A 17,665-nucleotide genomic window follows, 5' to 3' on the forward strand; every position below is an offset into this window, starting at 1 on the left:
AAGCCACAACATCGATGCTCTGCATGAGGCAATATTGATCTACCCAAAATAGGGGGGGGGGGTCAGTTATGTCTTGTGGTTACTACAACCCACTGCCTTTGAATATGCCATCTACTCCATGCATCCATCATCCATTCACGCAGCACCAGTGTCCGCAACGACTGCTGAGAGTGTACTGCTCGCGAGTGGTAGACCACAAAAATAGCTCAGCATGATGCCTTTTATGATCTAGTCATGGAGTGTTGGCACTTTTCACCTTTGTACTGATGGCAACCGAATGACTTTCTCTCAGCCGGTGATCGTAAGCGTCCATCATACAGCCAACTAGCACGTGAATATGCACGAGCGCCTGTTTAGAACCCGGTGCTATAAAGGGGAAAGCTGGAATACCTTTGCACTGCGTGATGCATTTTATGGTACATCCAATAATTGCGGGGGATGTTTTGGCTTTCACTGACTGCAGCCAACAGAACAGTTGCATCATGCAGTTTCATAAGTTTAATAATATGCAATTTTATAAGCAGGGTGGCTCATTTATTCGACATCCAGCCAAGGACAACCAGGGTCCGCCTCAGCGGCTGTCCGGAGTGCAGCGTTTTCAAGTGGTAAGCTACAAAGCACTCTTTATTGATGAACTTAACGGTATACCCAAATAATATAGGGTCACATCTGCCTTGTTCTGTTTGCAAACAGTGCTTTTCTGTTATCAGGCCACCCTATGCATGCATCATCGAGCCAAGAAGCTCCACGGTTCGAACCAGCGAAGTCGACTGTGCAGCATTTTCAAGTGGTAAGCTGCAATACTGTTTCTCTGAATGATTCATTTAATCATATACCCGAATATTGTAGGGTCAGTTCTGCCTTGTTATGTTTGCAACCATGCCCTTGCTGATGCGTCTGATGCCATCTGATGCGTCAATCATCGAGCCAAGAAGTACCACGATCCGCACCAGCGACTTACTGAGTGCAGCGTTTGCAAGTTGTAAGCTCCAGCACCGTTTTTCTGAGGGATACATTTTCATATACCCAACTATTGTGCGGCCAGTTATGCCTTGTACTATGAGCAACCCCTGCCTTTCTTTTTTTTCTAGAAATCGTTTTTTTAGAAATGGCCGGTTACTTCAGAGTGTACCACCGGGTCCGCTATGTGATAGCGATAACAGCGATATCTTGTTTGTGCCAATCCGCCCAAAAATCAGTATTTTAGAGCCGGTTTTCTAGAATTTCGGCTCGGAGATCACCAAAGTGCTAAGAATAAATTGAACTTCGATGCGGAACTAAAGAACCAGCGAAGGCACAATCAAAGGAATGGCACTATCGTAATGCGCGGCTAAACGCGAATCGTTTGATAGGAACCGCGGCTTTGTCGGGTTAATTTTGACCTTTTTTTACATGTAAATCTCGGAGCATCTCTGATAAAGCAACAAGAAACGTGGTTGCCTAAGTCCGCGACCAGAAGAGGCAGCCAAATAGCAGGAACAGCACCGGTTGCGGTGTAGCCTAGCGAAGAACAAGACACCCCAAGCTCTAAAATCGGCCGAAAAATGAGTTAAATAGCGATTTTTAACCGAATTTGGAAAAATCTGTCCCACTACGTAACACGTGTAAGTTAAGCCAAATCAAGGAGCCAAGATCATAGCTTAACGGTAGTGCTACGAGCGTGTTTGGCGGAGACTGACAAGGAAAATGACCACCCAATCACCTAAATTGGAGAAAAAATGGATGAATTATTGAATTTTTACCGGAGCTCAAAAGAGGTAACAATTTTGCAGTTGTGTTGTGCTGGGAAAATGTTTGTGTATTGGTAGGGTGAATAGTTTAGTGTTTGCTTAGGAACTAATGCAAGCGCACTAACCAGGGGGTAAGCACCGGGTTCCGCGTTACCCCTTCGCCCCCCCCCCCCTCCCGGATCCACCACCCCTTTTTTTGGAAGTGTACGCGAGGGAGTGGGTGGTCAGCCCACCATGACGACGGAAACGGAGACAGACGATTTCCAGGAAAAAAACTCCATATGGACGACTTCTCCAGGCGCGAAGGAGAAGACGACGAGGCAAGTGACGACTCGAAGGTAAGCTTCCTTGTTTTCCTGCTAGCCAGCTAAACATTCACACATACCTCATTTTTCTTCCTGAATCTACTTTAATATTTCCTTTTCCTTTTCTAAATTTTGGGATCTAAAATAATATAGGTCACATCCTCATTAGGCACAACACTTCTTGGCCAATCCCCCGCGTGGGTATGTGCCATGGTGGGAGGCAACGAACCAACCAACCAACCTTGGGCCAGCGACCAGTGGCACGGAGGGTGCGGAAAACGCGGAGTGTGTGCAAAGATGTCTAGGAACGACAGCTGAAGAGGCAGAAATGAACCTTGCAAGAGGAGAACCCGACACCACTCTCGACACGCAGCCAGATGAAGAAACTGAGGATGAGAAGGACATCAACCAGGCCGACGCGGATTTCCTGACACCTACTGAGGGCGCAGAACAGCGGCTTAGGATTGCAGGCGGCACCGGGATTTTTTTGGGCCCTTTCAAAGAATTAAGAGAACTGCCATAAGGATGGCCACCCGAGTGGCAAACCTAGAGGGTCAACTACAGGGACACGACGAACAGATGCACCATCAAGACAAGGCACCCTCCGAACCGACCTACAAGGAGGCCCTTACCAGGAAAGAGGCCACTCGGACGGGGGCGGGGACGGGGACAACTACACAGGAGGGAAAACAACTACCACCAGCGAAAGCCCTCATGGTGGAGATGACGGACGCCTAGGCCATCCACACCAAGAAGGTTCAGGCCTGCTTGAAGTGTTCACTGGACTTGCAGAGCTCAGGGATTAGAAAGGTCAGCATCCGGCCAACGAATAAGGGGAGGGGTCAAACTACACGCACGGTGGGGCGGGCCTGGAGAGGTTGGCGACGGCCATCAACACAACCCCTGGTACCAAAACACTCGCTGCATGGCAGGGTAGCCAACGCAGACCGGTATACGAAATTGTGGGGGTTCACCACAGTGTTGAGCCGGACACACTGGCGTCTCCACTCCGTGAGCAAAATGATTTGGCGGGAAACCTACAAGTCTAGCGCATCCTAAAGGACTCACAGAATCGCAACTGCTGGAGGTGTCGAAGGAAATTCGGGAACAAATATTCAACCTGGAGAAAATTCATGTAGGATGGATGGTATGCGCCATCTACAAAAATCCCAGCATTGCCAGGTGCACACAATGCACCAGGCATCAGCACAACAGGTGGACATGCTTGGAGAAAAAAACCAAACTGCATGCATTGCTGCGCCCAAAACTCCCCAGACAAGTGTGATGGGGTCGAATACGACTGCCCCGCCTGCGGCGACCGGGGACTCCAAAACAGGGGCCACTACATGGTCTCCTTCAAATGCCCCATGTACCGCCAGGAGCTAGAAACGGCAACTAGAAATAGAAGCAGTGCTTGAGACTTACAAGTACGATAAAATAATATTGACACGAGATTTTAATGCAAAAAGTACGGTATGGGGACGACAGAAGATAGATGAAAGAGGAAGGGCTTTAGCTGAGTTTGTTATCTCCAAAAATTTGTATATTCGAAAAGACACAAGCTCCCTCCCCACGTTTCAGTCAAGCAATGGCAAGATTTGAATAGATGTAACAATTATTTCCCCGAACCTAATTCGCGAAACAGAAAGCCGGGCGGTCCTGGACATTCCAATGGCAAACGACCACAGGTACATCGCAACTGAACTATTCAACGAAGAATCACCAAAAACGAGGCGCCTAACATTAAAAGGGGACGAATGGTTTAAGGGTATGGCATAATGAGAAATAGCAACAATTCCAGAGCTAGAAGCAGTACTCGATAAGCTTTACACAAAGATTGAGAACCATTGGGAAAAATACGCCAGGGTAGTCCAAAACAACTACGAGCAGGCGAAGCCCTGGGGGAACGTCGAGCTAGGAATGGAGAGGAAAAGAACAATAGCACTTCGGGAAAAGCATCAGAAATCGCACAGACCCGAACTCGAGCTCAACAAGAAAAACTACTATGATGCGCAAAAACATGCGTTGAAAATATTGCATTAGCCAAACAAGCTAGTTGAAGGGAGCTATGCTCGGCGGCACCCAAGAACAACCCATTCAACCTGCCCTATAAAATAGCACGAAAGAAAATTAAAACACCTATGATCCCGGGAACCATTAAAAGACAGGACTCCGCATACACCGAAACCCCGGAGGAATCGATTCCGTACATAATGCAGCACCTGTACCCCGTCATGTCAGTTTCACTTTCCGGTAGCAGACGGTCAAGACAGGAGACAACATGGGGTGGAAGCGCCCAACGATATCCCATTCGAGCACAGCTGGGCCTTCCACCACACCGGCTGTCGCTGCTGCTGATGTCACCACCACCATCCCGTCGAAGTTGGCCATGCACTTGGCGCATCTGAACGAAATGGCAGGATGCTCGCAACTGGTGAGTGCATTTGCACAATATCTCCAAACTATAATCGCGATTGATGTCCCTATCATACATCCAGCAATTACGTCCTCTTTGTGATGCTTGTGGTCGGCAATTCGGCTTACCGCTATGAGTAGGGCCCAAGTAAAGAGTAGAATTTGAATCAAAAATGATATGACTTGGCGTTGTCTTACTTGCAAGTACACTATTAAAAATGTGGCTGTGTATGCGGCGAGGGACGAATGACCGGACGGGAAGGATAGGCGCAAATTTTTCATAACGTGGTCGTCCGCCGCCGCCGTGTCGTTTGCACACGTGTAGCTTCCGCCGAAAAGCAATTGGGTGCTATTGCATTCGCGGGGCATGCACACTGGCAGAAAGTGAGGCCTGGGTCTTCCTATCGTGTATTTCAATAGTTCTGTTATAAATATCGTCAGGACGGCTCCGGTGAGAAATTTCAGGCAGTAGAAATGTGCTTCCAACCACCATTTTTTCCGTTTCAAGGCAGATATTACGGCGATTATCACGGGAGGTACTCCGAAGCAGGTCAGCATTAGTTTGATGCTGGATACCGTGCTGTCTTTGTAGGGCAAATTAATGGTTGGGTCGTTGCACGATATAATCCAGGCATTCGTGATTGGTCCACGTAGGCTTCCAAATCCAAAGTGGCAAACTAGCGAGAGTAAAACGTGAGGAATGTGGTGGTATACAAAAGTAAAGCGAGGCATTATTTTTCCCCCTTTTCAGAATCGTAACTGCCACATCTTCGATGAAGGGTCGAATGTGTTTATCTTCACGTTCGACATCGGCGAAAACGAAGTCGTTCGCTTGTATCCCGGGAGCCCCTCGGTCGTCGTCGTCGACCCCGAGAGGAAGATCTCCGGCAGTGTACCCCTCCAGCTACTGCTAGACACGCCAAGGAAGTTTGCATTAAAGGAACCGACCCCGCCTTCGTCATGCAAGATGACAAGGCTTCGTTTGGGTCGACCGCTTCCAAAAACATTGTACACCAGTACATCAGGAATCGCGTTTGCAGTGGTTATTTGAGGGATTCGCTGATGACCATGGCGTGGGCACAGTTGCGCGCGGGTGTAACGTCCAGCGAGGCCGTCTTGCGTTCGACACTGTTTCCAGACTACGAGTTCACAACTTATGAGAGAGCTGTGGAGGCCGTAAGGAACAGTGCTGACCGTCTGATTGAGGATGCTATAGAGGAATGTCAAAGAGGTCCAAACGGAGAGGTGTATTTGAGAGTGTATACTTATTACACTTTGCTGAGGCTGTACGTGTGCGAGCTCATCCTGAAATATCACATTGACTTCGAGTCCGTCAAATTGACTGACTTGGACGATGCGTTTTGGCAGGGAGAGAGGGCGTTTGCGTCTAAGATGGTGTTCCCAATGAGGGAAGCTCGTGTGTACGGGACGTACGGGGACGTTTCCATTCGAGAAGGTGAGGTGGCAGATTTGTTGCACACCCTAGTGAGCGCTACTATAGCGAGGCCGACGCGGTTGCGCAGCAGCAGCGGCAGCAGCAGCAGCGAGGAGGGGGGCGACGTCGAGAGCCGAGTAGTGACTGAGAGGGTCGTTGATGCGGTCTTGAAGACGTGTTTCAAGTTGGCCAATGTAAAGAAAGTTACTCTGAAGAACTTGATGCTCGTGTCGGGCAATCTCATGCGGAGCAGCACGGCGTGGGGTACCCTGGATGCCTTGACCATTACCAACTGTTTCCTAGGCGTGCATTCTCTCAGTAACGTACTTGCCTTCGGCCTAAAGAAGAGTGTGGGTGTCATTGAGCTGTGGGACGCGCCTCGCTGCATGTATAGCGCGGAGTTTGAGCGAGCGCTCCGGGACAGCACTCAGGACCACGAAAAAAGTCTATTGCATTTTGGCTTCAACTTCTCTGTGGCTAGCGAGGCGCGCATGCTATTGGACGCACTGCCGCCGCAATCCACCGATGATCTGAAGGTCCGTTTCCCCAGTGAGGTCAATCGCGTCAAGGAGGTGTTTTTCAAGTACGTTGCCAGCCACGTGTTCACTCTGGTGAGCATTCGCAGCACTCTCCACATTAGCTCTGGGTGCGCGGACGTGCAGCTGCTGACGTCTACGTTGCATCAACACCCGAGCAAGAAGCAAATGAAAAGGCTAATGCGGGTCGAATGTAGCAGCGCCGGCGGCAGCAGCAGCAGCAGTGATGTGCCCGTGTACTTGAGGAGTGAGCGCGTGGCTTGCAGGCTGGCCAGACTTTACGGCAGGGTGCACGAGCTGATTGGCATGAACTTGACCGGGGACGAGGCGTTCATGGATATTGATTACATCGAGGAGAACGACAGGTTTCCCATTACGGGACCCCAAACCCCAGTCGATGTGCCGTTTAGGTACGTGTACGAGGTCAGCATAGAGTTCAAATCCAGCCCCCAACAACTGAGCGGCAAACACCAGCATGTTTGCGTCGTGGGCACGTCTTGCACCACCGGACAAGTCTACGTGACCGTTTTTACCCGTATGATGTGCAAGGACAGGAAGGAGCTGTGCAACTTGGTCGATGTAATTGGCCCCGATGGCCTTAGGGCGGTCAGGAGTGGCAAGGCAGATTTGGTGCTGCGCCTGCACGAGTGCAACAGACTCATGCTTCCAAAAGGGATGGGACTGAACGACATTTATTTCAAGAGGCTCAAAGAGTATGTTAGTAATGCCACTAGCATCGAGGTACAGTTCGTGGAGCGATTCAACAATGACAGTAACCGAGACTACAAGGCGGCCTCGCTTTTGCTTTGTCTGGGCAAGATGGCTAGAAACAAGCTGGACGAGCTGAAAATCGAGTGTTTGTACTCTCAAAAGCAAACTGTGACCGCGTTCATGACGGGCGCCACGCGGGAAAACTTTTTCACTGCCTTTCGCGGAGTCACGGTAGACTCGCTGGTTACACGCCGAGAGTGGGTTGCTGACGAGGCCATCAGATCGAGACTGAGCCAGGAGTTGGGAGTGCTGTACATAAACAGCGAGGCCACGAACGATGCCCTCCCGACAGACTTGCGCGAGTTGCGAGAGTTTGTGCGCTCCAGCTGCAGGGTGAAGAGCATGGGAGTTGCAAAGGTCGTGGCTAGGCACGCTTGCACTTACAGTCCGTTGGGCATTCCCATGCTAGAGCTGGCCATGGGGGCCTTGTGTAAGGATGGTGATGATGTGGTGGTGCCCGTCGAGCCCATTGCTATAGGCACCGAGTTCATTGGCAAACAACAGCTGGCCACGTACACCTCGCTTCCAGCTTTGACAGTTTTCATTTCTGAGGAAGAAAGGCGTGCGTTAGCTATGGAGAGGCTAGAGCATGACACCTCACTTTCGCGATGGGTTGTTCCTCACCACCACTTTGATGTCAATGCAATGTGCACTTTCCGCGTTAAGAGGAAGTGTGACGCCACTGAATCCTCCGTCAAGCGCTTCAAGAATGAATAGTAAAAAAAAAGACCACTTTTCAATATCGGCTCCTTTTTTTTTTCTTTTTTTTCTTCTTGCTTACAGCAGCAGCCGCAACGGCAGCAGCAACAGCAACAGCAACAGCAACAGCAACAGCAGCAGCAACAGCAGCGCGCCGGTACCATTAGACATTCCAAAAAAAAATGTGAAGAGGCTATATATTAAAAATTTTGGAAAGGAGAGAAAGAGAAAACTATGGATAAATGCTAAAAATCGGTCGCGTTTGGGGGGTAGAAAAAGGTCGCCGGAGGAAGTAGCAGCAGACGATGATGACGAGGAGTTTATTTCCGGTGGCTGCGGGGTCACTGGCGAGATGATCGTGAACGACAGAGTCAGGGCAGCTCACGTTGCTGCGTGTAAGGTGGCGTCAACCGTTGATGCGACCATTAGGATGACTATTGACAACGCTTCTGCAACCAGGTTCGAGTTGAACGCTTCCCACTTCGTGCGCCTGACCGATGGCTCGATCCATAGGTACTGTTACCTCCCCCAGACGCAGACGTACTTCAGGTGCGGCGTAATTGACAACTTTGTCGATAGCGTTTTCGTCCTGGAGCTGTTGCAGTTGCCCCTCATCGTAGACGCTGTCCCGCTTGACTATTGCTTGCAAAACATGCAGGGGGGTACAATTGACATGATCTACCTGAATGGCAAGTGCAGCGAGAGTGATTACGACATCAATGCCGCCAAAAAGTTGGCCGCGTCCAGAGTCACGAGCAGCTCGATTTTGACGAGTTTGCGCAGACTAAACGTGGACAGTTACCCGAATCCCGACAAGATCACTAGTCTGATTGCAGACGCGATACTGCCGGACATGTGCACGAGGGAGCTCGAGAGGCGAGATAGAGTTCGGCAATCCAAACTCCCCGTAATCTTGGTCGGATGCGGGCCCTTTACCCTGCCGGGAGTAATGTCCGACTTGGACATTCACTTCACTTTTTCTCTGTGGGGAACCGAGGTGGAGAGTTTGATCAAAGACTCGCGAGAACACGTAAACACTGACATGATGGCCATCAAGTTTGACAATTTTTTTCACGCCTTGCTGAAGACTTACAACAAGCTCACGCTGAAAATGGCCGACTTTAACGCGTTGGCAGTCCAGTATATACAGGACGAGGTTCCCCATTACGAGGATCAGGTGGTAGAACCGATGCACTTGGCCAAACTGGGCAAAAAGGCGTTGTGCTTCTCCGAGGTTAACTTTGGGGAGTTGGCGCGGCGAGCCAGGTGCGAAGCGATGGAACTGCAGGAGCAGCACTTGCACTTCACCAAGGACGAGACGGCTTTCAGGGCCTTTAAGGAGACACTGGTGAACAGATTCAGCGATGAATTTGACACCGAGAAGGAGCGCAAATGCATACACGCTAAAACAGTGTGCGCGCTACTTAGGGCAATGAAGTACGTTCACTCTCCACACGTGGTGAAGCTCGAGTTCGAGTCGTGCATTTTCGGCGGCTCGTACGGCGCTCTGGACGAGCTTGTCTTGAGCGATAACGTTAGCTTGAAGAGCATGACGCTGAATAGGTGTGCATTCCCCTCTAACGCCGCGTTCGCCTTGCTGTTGGGCATGATTTCTTGCGAGTCCATTTTCATCGATAACATGAACTTGGCCTACTTTTTGGATTTGGACGTGTGCGCAAACAGTAACCCCCACATAGTGGAGTGTAGGTGGACAAAGAACAGGAACCCCATGGTTCTGTTTGCCACTGCCAATGCCAAATCCGAGCTCTTCCCACAGTCCAAGACGTACAGGGGAATCAGGTACATGGAGGAGCAACTGCTGTACCCGTATTTGGTTGCCTGCATGATGACCCGCTATGCGGTGATTAAGGATCGCAGTCGCAGAGTGGATCCCATCATGCTGACGAACATTGCCAAGTGCATTCCAGTCGGCGTGTCTTTCCCCATTGACTTTGGTGTTGCCATGGACAGGATAAAGCAGCAGCCCAACAGCAAATGTAGCAAGTTATTGGATGAGATTTGGGTAGTGAAGAACACCTCCTCGTTTACTATTCAAGACGAGATTCACATGGTGTACGGGGCACAGAAAAATGAGCGGGTTGTAGAACTCGTCGAGAGCAGCAAGCCCGAGCGCGCCGCCGTTTGCTACCATTTCTTTGTCCACTTTGGCGGTCCGGACATGTACGTGACCGGCAGCAAGCCAGAGCTCTACAACATTGATCCGCGCGAGTTTTCACAGATTCACCCAAACAGAGTAACTCTGCTTAACCCGCACACTTGGATGTTTCCCAACTGTCAAGTGATTGTGCGAGAAATGCTGCGTGATGCGCGAGACGTGCGCATTGCAACCACGGAAAGGGGGCTCTTTGAGACCGGAGCGTTGGAAGTGGTCTGCGACTGCATCGCAGCGTGCAAGCTAATTGGCAGGATCTCTTTCAATGTGTATAACGAGGAAGAGGGATACCAGAGCGTTCTAGAGAGTCGCGTGCACAAGCTGCTGGAAACGATGAACACGGGGTGTTTGTACACGATAGACGTGTATTTTAACGGGAGACCGACGCTGTCTCGCGATAAAATGGATCTGCAGCGCGTGTACAACCGGATACCTTCAGTCATCTCTGTTGAAGGCACTGTACCGACCAGTAAGCCCTTCATGAGCACGGTGTTAAATTACTTGGCCGGTTGCAGAGGTAGTTGCGAGTGTGACATGTCAGAGCCTCTCCTGCGCACCATAAAGGAAGTGCTGTACTTTTACCACGGTGAGGGAGATACCTGGTACTACAGGTACTTAGACGAGCTTTCCAACGGAGACTACTCCCCTCTCTGGAAGGATGCCGTGCTAAATTGTACCATGGCACTCACAGACATGGTTGACGTTTGCAACAGCCTCATCTATGGCATGATGTTTAACATTGAGTGTGGAGAGTATGAAATGTTGGATGTCCTCCGCAGAGTGTGTCCCAAAGCGACATATGCGGATTTGCGCGGTGTGTTTCGCCTGTCAAATGTGATGAACATTGTACAGAAGTTGCTTGTTGGCTGTGAAATGTAAAAAATGTACAGAACTCGGTGACAACTTAAATTAAGAACGGCGCAGCGCGCAAAAAGTACTGGCGAGCCAAACCCCGGATTAAGTTGTAACGAGTAGTAGTATCAGAAATGTAAAATATGTGGAGTGAGTGTGGTGTAGCCTTGTGAATATGTAAATGGCTTAGTATGTGGACAATAAAAGATCATCGTTCTCTTACAAAACGTTTATTTTTTTCTTCCTAATCCCGTTTGAATGGGTAAAAGTATGCACAGAGACAGGTCTTGCATTCACCGCATAACTCTTCTTGTTCTTCGTCGTCGTGTATGTATCTCAATTTGGGCGTTTTAGAGTAAAGACAGCCACCCAATACCACGTTACCAAACGTGCGTTCGTCTTCAACAAAGGCGCGCGCAATTGTAGAAAGCGATGCAGGATCGGTTTGCGCTGGCCTATACAATTCGCCCCGCTCGTTCACTATTGTGATGTTGTGGCCCTCGTCTGTGAACATGCAACATTTGTGCTCATTGATTAAACAAAGTAAATTGTTTATTGCATCTAAAGTTTCTCGCTCCGCGACTATGTGAGGTTCGATGGGTATGCTATTATCGCTGCTCGACGTGTGCATGCAACACATGAGGCCCTTCAAGTCTTTCGGTTGCGGCGGCGGCAGTAGCAGCAGCAGCGGCGGCGGCGGATTTGAGGCCTTGAGCATATCATTCAGTATGGCCACTCGTAAAGTTTTCCCCAAGTCCAGGTGTTTGGAAATTTCGGCCCACACGGGACTGTAACCGGTTCCTATGAGCTGAGCGATGAGAGGGTCGTTACTTTGGATGCTGCTGCTGCTGCTGCTGGAAATGTTATTTAATCCGTACATAAATTCACTAAAGGATGGTCCGAAACGCCTGTTCACGAAATCAATGAGGTCGTTGGCCCCGTCATACTCGATTAAATTTTCCCTCAACATTTGCAGGAAATGAGGATGCTGCCTGTACGCGAGAAACGCGATCCACTTCCAGTCTTTGTCTTCGCCGCGAGACTCGTTGCCCGTGCAAACCTCGAGGGTAAGGTTTAGCGCGTGAATAAGTTCCGCCTTGTTCAGCGCAACCGAATTGTACAGCGCAGAGGTGGATTTGAAGGTAGCGGAGGTAACGCAGGTGGATATGCGGTAGAGGTTCGGACACGGCCCTCCAGCTTCCATTATTGCATCGCAGAGCTCGTTTGTGCAATCGTCGTTTAGCGACCAGAAGGCAAACGAGCACAGGCGCTCGGCGCGTTTGGCAACCCATTCGCCTACGCGCCTGGCATTGTCCACGTTCTTGTGCGTAAAGAGCAGGCGCAATTCGCGCAGCTGCTCGTGTAGTGTCGAAGAATTTACCAGCTCTTGGGTGAATTCGCATTCAGTTAGCCTGTCACACTCAACGACCCACTTGTCATCATCGTATCGAGAAACGCCAATGTCGTGCCTGTCCATTACAAAATAAGAGTCCCACATGTTCATCCTTTTAGCTTTGCCAAACCGAATGGTCAGAGACGTCAAGTTGGGCAAGATGGCGTTGCTTCTGAAAACCGAATTGTACAGGCAGTGCATCGCGTTCTCCCTGAAATCGTCCTCTTCGTCCATTATCACGTACAGAGAGGTCAGTCCCGTGCCTTCGAGGAGCGCCGTTGTTTCCGAGTAGCACGTGAACGTTCCGTTCGTGGCATTGAATAAATCGTAGCCACACTCGTCTCCCTTGGGCTCGACGGAAAAACGTTTGCGCAGCTGGGGGGGATCCATGTCGGCGTATAAATGTTTGCTCAGCGCGCAGTGCACGGTGCGCAAGCCGGAGCCGGAGACCGCCTCGAAAAATTTGGGCCTACCTTCGGGGGGTATGGCGTCTATCCACAGTTCAGTGACGCTGCGCGGCAGCCTCTTGCCCACGAGGTCGGCGAGGAAGGCGGCGTCGCTTTCGCCCCCGAATTTTCTGTCTTTGCACCTAAACGAGCACACCTGCAGATTTGGCGTACGCTCGAAGAACGTGAACCCGTCTTCTTCTTCGCTCCATATAAATCCGTGGAGTTTCAGCACTTTCAACTTGCTGAAAGTGATGTTGTTGTTTGGTGGAAATAGTAGTTTGCACACACTGTGAATGTTTACAGTGTTCTGATACTTGGTAGTGATGGCAATCTCACGCAGTTCGTCGGGCACGCAGCCGAATGCGATTGCGTTTGTCACTCTTTCCACTTCCAGCAGGCAAGCTGGGTCGTTTGTCTTTACCACGTGTATGCGAGCTTGGTTTGGAGGGAGTCGCTTGGACAGTCTGTCGAACCAGTTCCACCGCAGTTGGGATAGCTGCAGCGATGTCACGCGAATTTCGAGTTCAGAGCATGCGTACGGAGCGGCGCAGTACGCGTCGGGTCCGCTTATGCGAAAGTCGCCTCTCGCCTCGACTTCGAGCAGCCTTACCGTGGTTGCCAAACTCGCGGCGCACGCGGAGACAACCGTTTCCAGATCGCCGGTGAGGACCGATATCTGAGTGCACAATCTGAGGCCGCGACCGAGTAGCACGTCCAGTAGCGTGTGTGGTATCGTGTCGCTAGTGTCGTGCTCCAGAATCACCACGTTGCCCTTGGTTCGTAAGTCCAGCGACCGCACGTGATGCGCGTGCATGGCGAAAAACAGGTACAGCGCAACCTTGCCCAGCATGCGCCGCGGATCGTTGCATTCCACGTCGTAGATGATGCTCTCGCAGGAAACGCCGTTTGTGGAGATTGTCACTCGCAATCCGTGCGGTGCGTACGTGCAACCGCTGATGTCATAATTGGCAGACTTGTAATCCTCTTCGATCCTGACCGCAGAGGCGTAATTGTGCGTGTCGTCTTTCACTGACGGAGTGTGGCATAAATCTGCGTACAGGACGTGCGTACTCGTATATCGCGGAGACTCGTTATCGAACCAGTCGTCCACAAGCATGTTTCCAATCGAGTAGTTGGCCGACATGGTGGTGAAATTGAACGCGTCCACCGGGATGTGTTTGCTCTGCACCTTCATCTTTTCCATGTCCTCCGCGATTCTCTCGGTTTGCGTCATGGCCTCTCGCCGCGCATACTCGGCGTGCTCCAGTTGGCTAGGACAATGCGGTTCGATGTAAGCGCCGGTAAAGTGCAGGATTTCGTTCCAAGCCGCGATCGTCTTTAAATCGCGAGGAGGAGCGGCCCAGTGTTGGACGCCCAATTTACGCGACAGTAAATAGGTGATCCTGTGCACGTGTTGTATGGACTCGTGCAGCAAAGCGGTAAACGCGGTCATTCGGTGAGGAATTGGAATGTTATCATCATCATCATCATCATCCTTCTCGACAGGGGGGGTCAGCCCATGTGAATTTTTCAGGCTCTTGCGCATTCGCAACGAGCTTATGGGACAGTCAATGTGACCTATACCCATTTGCAACACGTCCACGACGGCGTCGGTAAATATGAACACGGAGTTGTATTTGTCAATTTGATACGCGATGTAAGCCCTGTTCTTGAAGAAATAGACGATGAGATCGACGTCTCCCGATCCCGATGGCAGAGGGCCGACAATGGGAAGTTTACAGCGAAGGTCCGAAATGTTCGGTATGTTATCGCGGCGTCTTTTTTTTGCAGCGGCAGCGGATCCTCTCACTAGGTCGTTACAAGTGGGGGCTGTTCCGTCATCGTCCGAAGAAATGCGCGGATATTCTATGCCCCGTAATATTCTACCGTGCACACCGCTTTGAATGAGGGTAAGAAATATGAAAAGAGAAACGTTTCTCAACATTAGAGAACTGCCTCTGTCGCACAGGAAGTTGACATTGGCGTGCGTTTCCATTAGCGCAAATAAATTGTTATAACCGCCATCCTGGTCGTGTATTATCGAAGCAGTATTAACCTTGAATAGGGCGTTCAGATAGTTGTTCATTTGCCCGATGGCCTTTAAAAATACATCGGAACACATTGAGCTGGAAGGTATCCCGTAATGACGAGCGAGCATGGCAGTGGAGAGAGCATAGAGTTTGCCATTTCGCCGTTTGAACGACGACTCTATATTATTGGGATTCACATCAGCCATACTTGCTCAAAACACAAAAAAAAAACATTTATTTTTTTGCCATCAAGTTTTAGTGTCTGCGTGCAACGTAATCGTCGTACAGTCCGCACTGGTTTGCTTGGTGAGCCACGTCGTAGACTTCGGAGTATTGCGGAGTCACGGAGCCCACAATGTTTCGATCCAGCCTCCTGAAGACGCTGGTCATGATGGACCCAAAGTCGAGTTCGCGCTCCGCCAAAGGAGAGAGGACGCGGTTAATCATGCCCAACATCCTCTCTCCCACCTGTATCACGTAATTACTGCATTGCGACTTGTAGTAAGCAGTGTCGCCGTTCACAATTTCGGTGTAGTTGGCCAATTCTATAAAGTTGTACACTATCTCTTTGTCCAACTTTTCACTCGCACTGCTCATCATGCCCAGTAGAACCGTCGGATTCGGCCTGGCTTCAACGTCCAGCATCCATCCGGTGCCCTCGAGGTTGCCATTCACCGGCATGATGTTGAGGTTGACTTTGTCGGCTTCCGCGTTCCTCACAAGGATGACGTTGAAGGCAATGTCTTGAATGGTGGAAACGAGGCCCTCGTAGAACGCGACAAACGCGTTACGGTTGACGGGACTCAGGGTCAGGTACACGTTATGCGGCAGTAAGGGCATCCGGTCGTCTTCGTAATCTCGCTTCACTATCAGGTCTCCGGTGCAGACAAAATCGAGCGAAGCGTTCCTGTACAACCGCTTGGTTCGTTGCATGTGCCAGTTATCTAGGTACGTCTTGACAACTCGAGAGATGACGTGGGTCATGCCTATCGGGATGGCATACTTGTCGAAAGACTTGCGATCGAAGACTTTGAAGCGAATGCGTGCAAATTCAACTGATACTTTGTCTTCTTGCACCGCCATGCATAGCAGACCTTCGTTCTTCATACGATTGGCGATGTTGGCAACGTGTTTGGCAAGTGGACCGGATAAGGTAGAGCCAACGATTGGCATCTCAAAGTACGTGTCGTAGTGCTTGGTAATTGGTCCGCAAGACATGACGATAATGCTGCGCGTCGTCTTCGCCTAAGTAGTCTTATCCCCCCCAAAGACTAACAAATGTTATTATATGACGTTCACATATTTCTAATATCATTTTTCCTAGCCAAAATGTTCCACATTTTTTTTTCAAATTTTTTTTTCAAAGGTTGACAAAAAAATAAAATATTTCTACTTTGTGGTTTAACCGAAGTGTGGTCAATTTTCTTTTTCGCTCGGTCGGTCATAAAAAAGAGAGAGATGAACACGTAAAAAGGTATGCTCAGAAAAAACATGATTTTATTTTTTTCACAAAAACGACAAGGCTTTTGGCACGTTGTTTTTTCCTTATATAACAATGCATTTTTTTACAAACGCAAAAAATAAATCAGATCTGTTTGTTTGCAATCGCAACCATGAAAATGAGGCAAACATGCAAATAACGCCACAGCCATGTGCTGGTTGCGCTATAAACGACAAACCAACTCGTTTTTTTCATCGACAACAAGCCAGCAAACTAAGATCTTTTTTCGCAATAAAAGGCTCCAGTTGTTTTCCATCAAAACAAAGGCAGTTCACATTCGAAAATAAAGCACAGAACCGTGCTGGTTGCGCATGGTTAACAAAGGCAAACCAACATCGTTTTCATCGCATGTATAAGCCAACTCAGATCTTCCTGGCAATATAAAGGCATAGAAACAAAAGGAGGTAAACAAGCTGCGCATGGTTAACAAAAGGCAAAACGAACTCGTTTACATCGAAAAACAAAGCATGTAAGCCAACTTTTTTTGGCAGACTCAAGTTTTCCATCGAAAACAAAGGTAAAAATACGTTTGGTAGTTCACATTCGAAAATAAAGCACATGTAAACTAACCGTGCTGGTTGCGCATGGTTAACAAAGGCAAACCAACATCGTTTTCATCGCATGTATAAGCCAACTCAGATCTTCCTGGCAATATAAAGGCACAGAAACAAAGAATACAAAGTTTCATTCGAAAACAAAGCATAGGCACCAAAGGGGCAAGCCCGCCGCCGCCTCCAAAAACGAACACACTCGTGACAAAGGTGAAAACACCAAAAGAGACTGTGTGGCCAAAATGTTCGATTGACGTTTTCTACAAAGAAACGCCAAAAAAATGAGTACGTTGTTCGTTGTTCACGATGCAGAGAAAAACATCCCAAAAACGGTTTACACAAGGCAAACCAGGAACTGAGCACGTTTTGTGCGCTGAAACCACCAAAACCGGTTTACACAAGGCAAACCAAAATACGTTGTGTCACGAGTGCGCTGAAACCACCAAAAACGGTTTACACAAGGCAAAACCAAAATACGTTGTGTCACGAGTGCGCTGAAACCACCAAAAACGGTTTACACAAGCACGTTTTGTACGCTGAAACCACCAAAAACGGTTTACACAAGACAAACCAAAATAAATACGTTGCACAAGGCCAACCAACTGATTAGACAAAAATGAATACGTTGTGTCACGAGTGCGCTGAAACCACCAAAAACGGGAATACGTTGTGTCACGAGTGCGCTGAAACCACCAAAAACGGTTTACACAAGACAAACCAAAATAAATACGTTGTGTCACGAGTGCGCTGAAACCACCAAAAACGGTTTACACAAGACAAACCAAAATAAATACGTTGTGTCACGAGTGCGCTGAAACCACCAAA

At 49.4% G+C, this 17,665-nt stretch overlaps 1 protein-coding gene across 1 annotated transcript; it reads right to left on the bottom strand.

The window, feature by feature from the left end:
- Window positions 1-919: 919 nt before the first annotated feature.
- Window positions 920-6,555, bottom strand: LOC144137978 (putative phosphatidate phosphatase). Its single transcript, XM_077670014.1, has one exon. It carries the CDS (start codon window positions 5,180-5,182, stop codon window positions 4,268-4,270), a length of 915 nt encoding a protein of 304 aa, XP_077526140.1. The 5' UTR covers window positions 5,183-6,555; the 3' UTR covers window positions 920-4,267.
- Between the last annotated feature and the right edge of the window lie 11,110 nt (window positions 6,556-17,665).

Source organism: Haemaphysalis longicornis, unplaced genomic scaffold, assembly GCF_048455015.1.
Source record: "Haemaphysalis longicornis isolate Haplotype H1 unplaced genomic scaffold, Haemaphysalis longicornis Haplotype H1 scaffold_1, whole genome shotgun sequence".
In the NCBI taxonomy this organism is placed as follows: Eukaryota; Metazoa; Arthropoda; class Arachnida; order Ixodida; family Ixodidae; genus Haemaphysalis; species Haemaphysalis longicornis.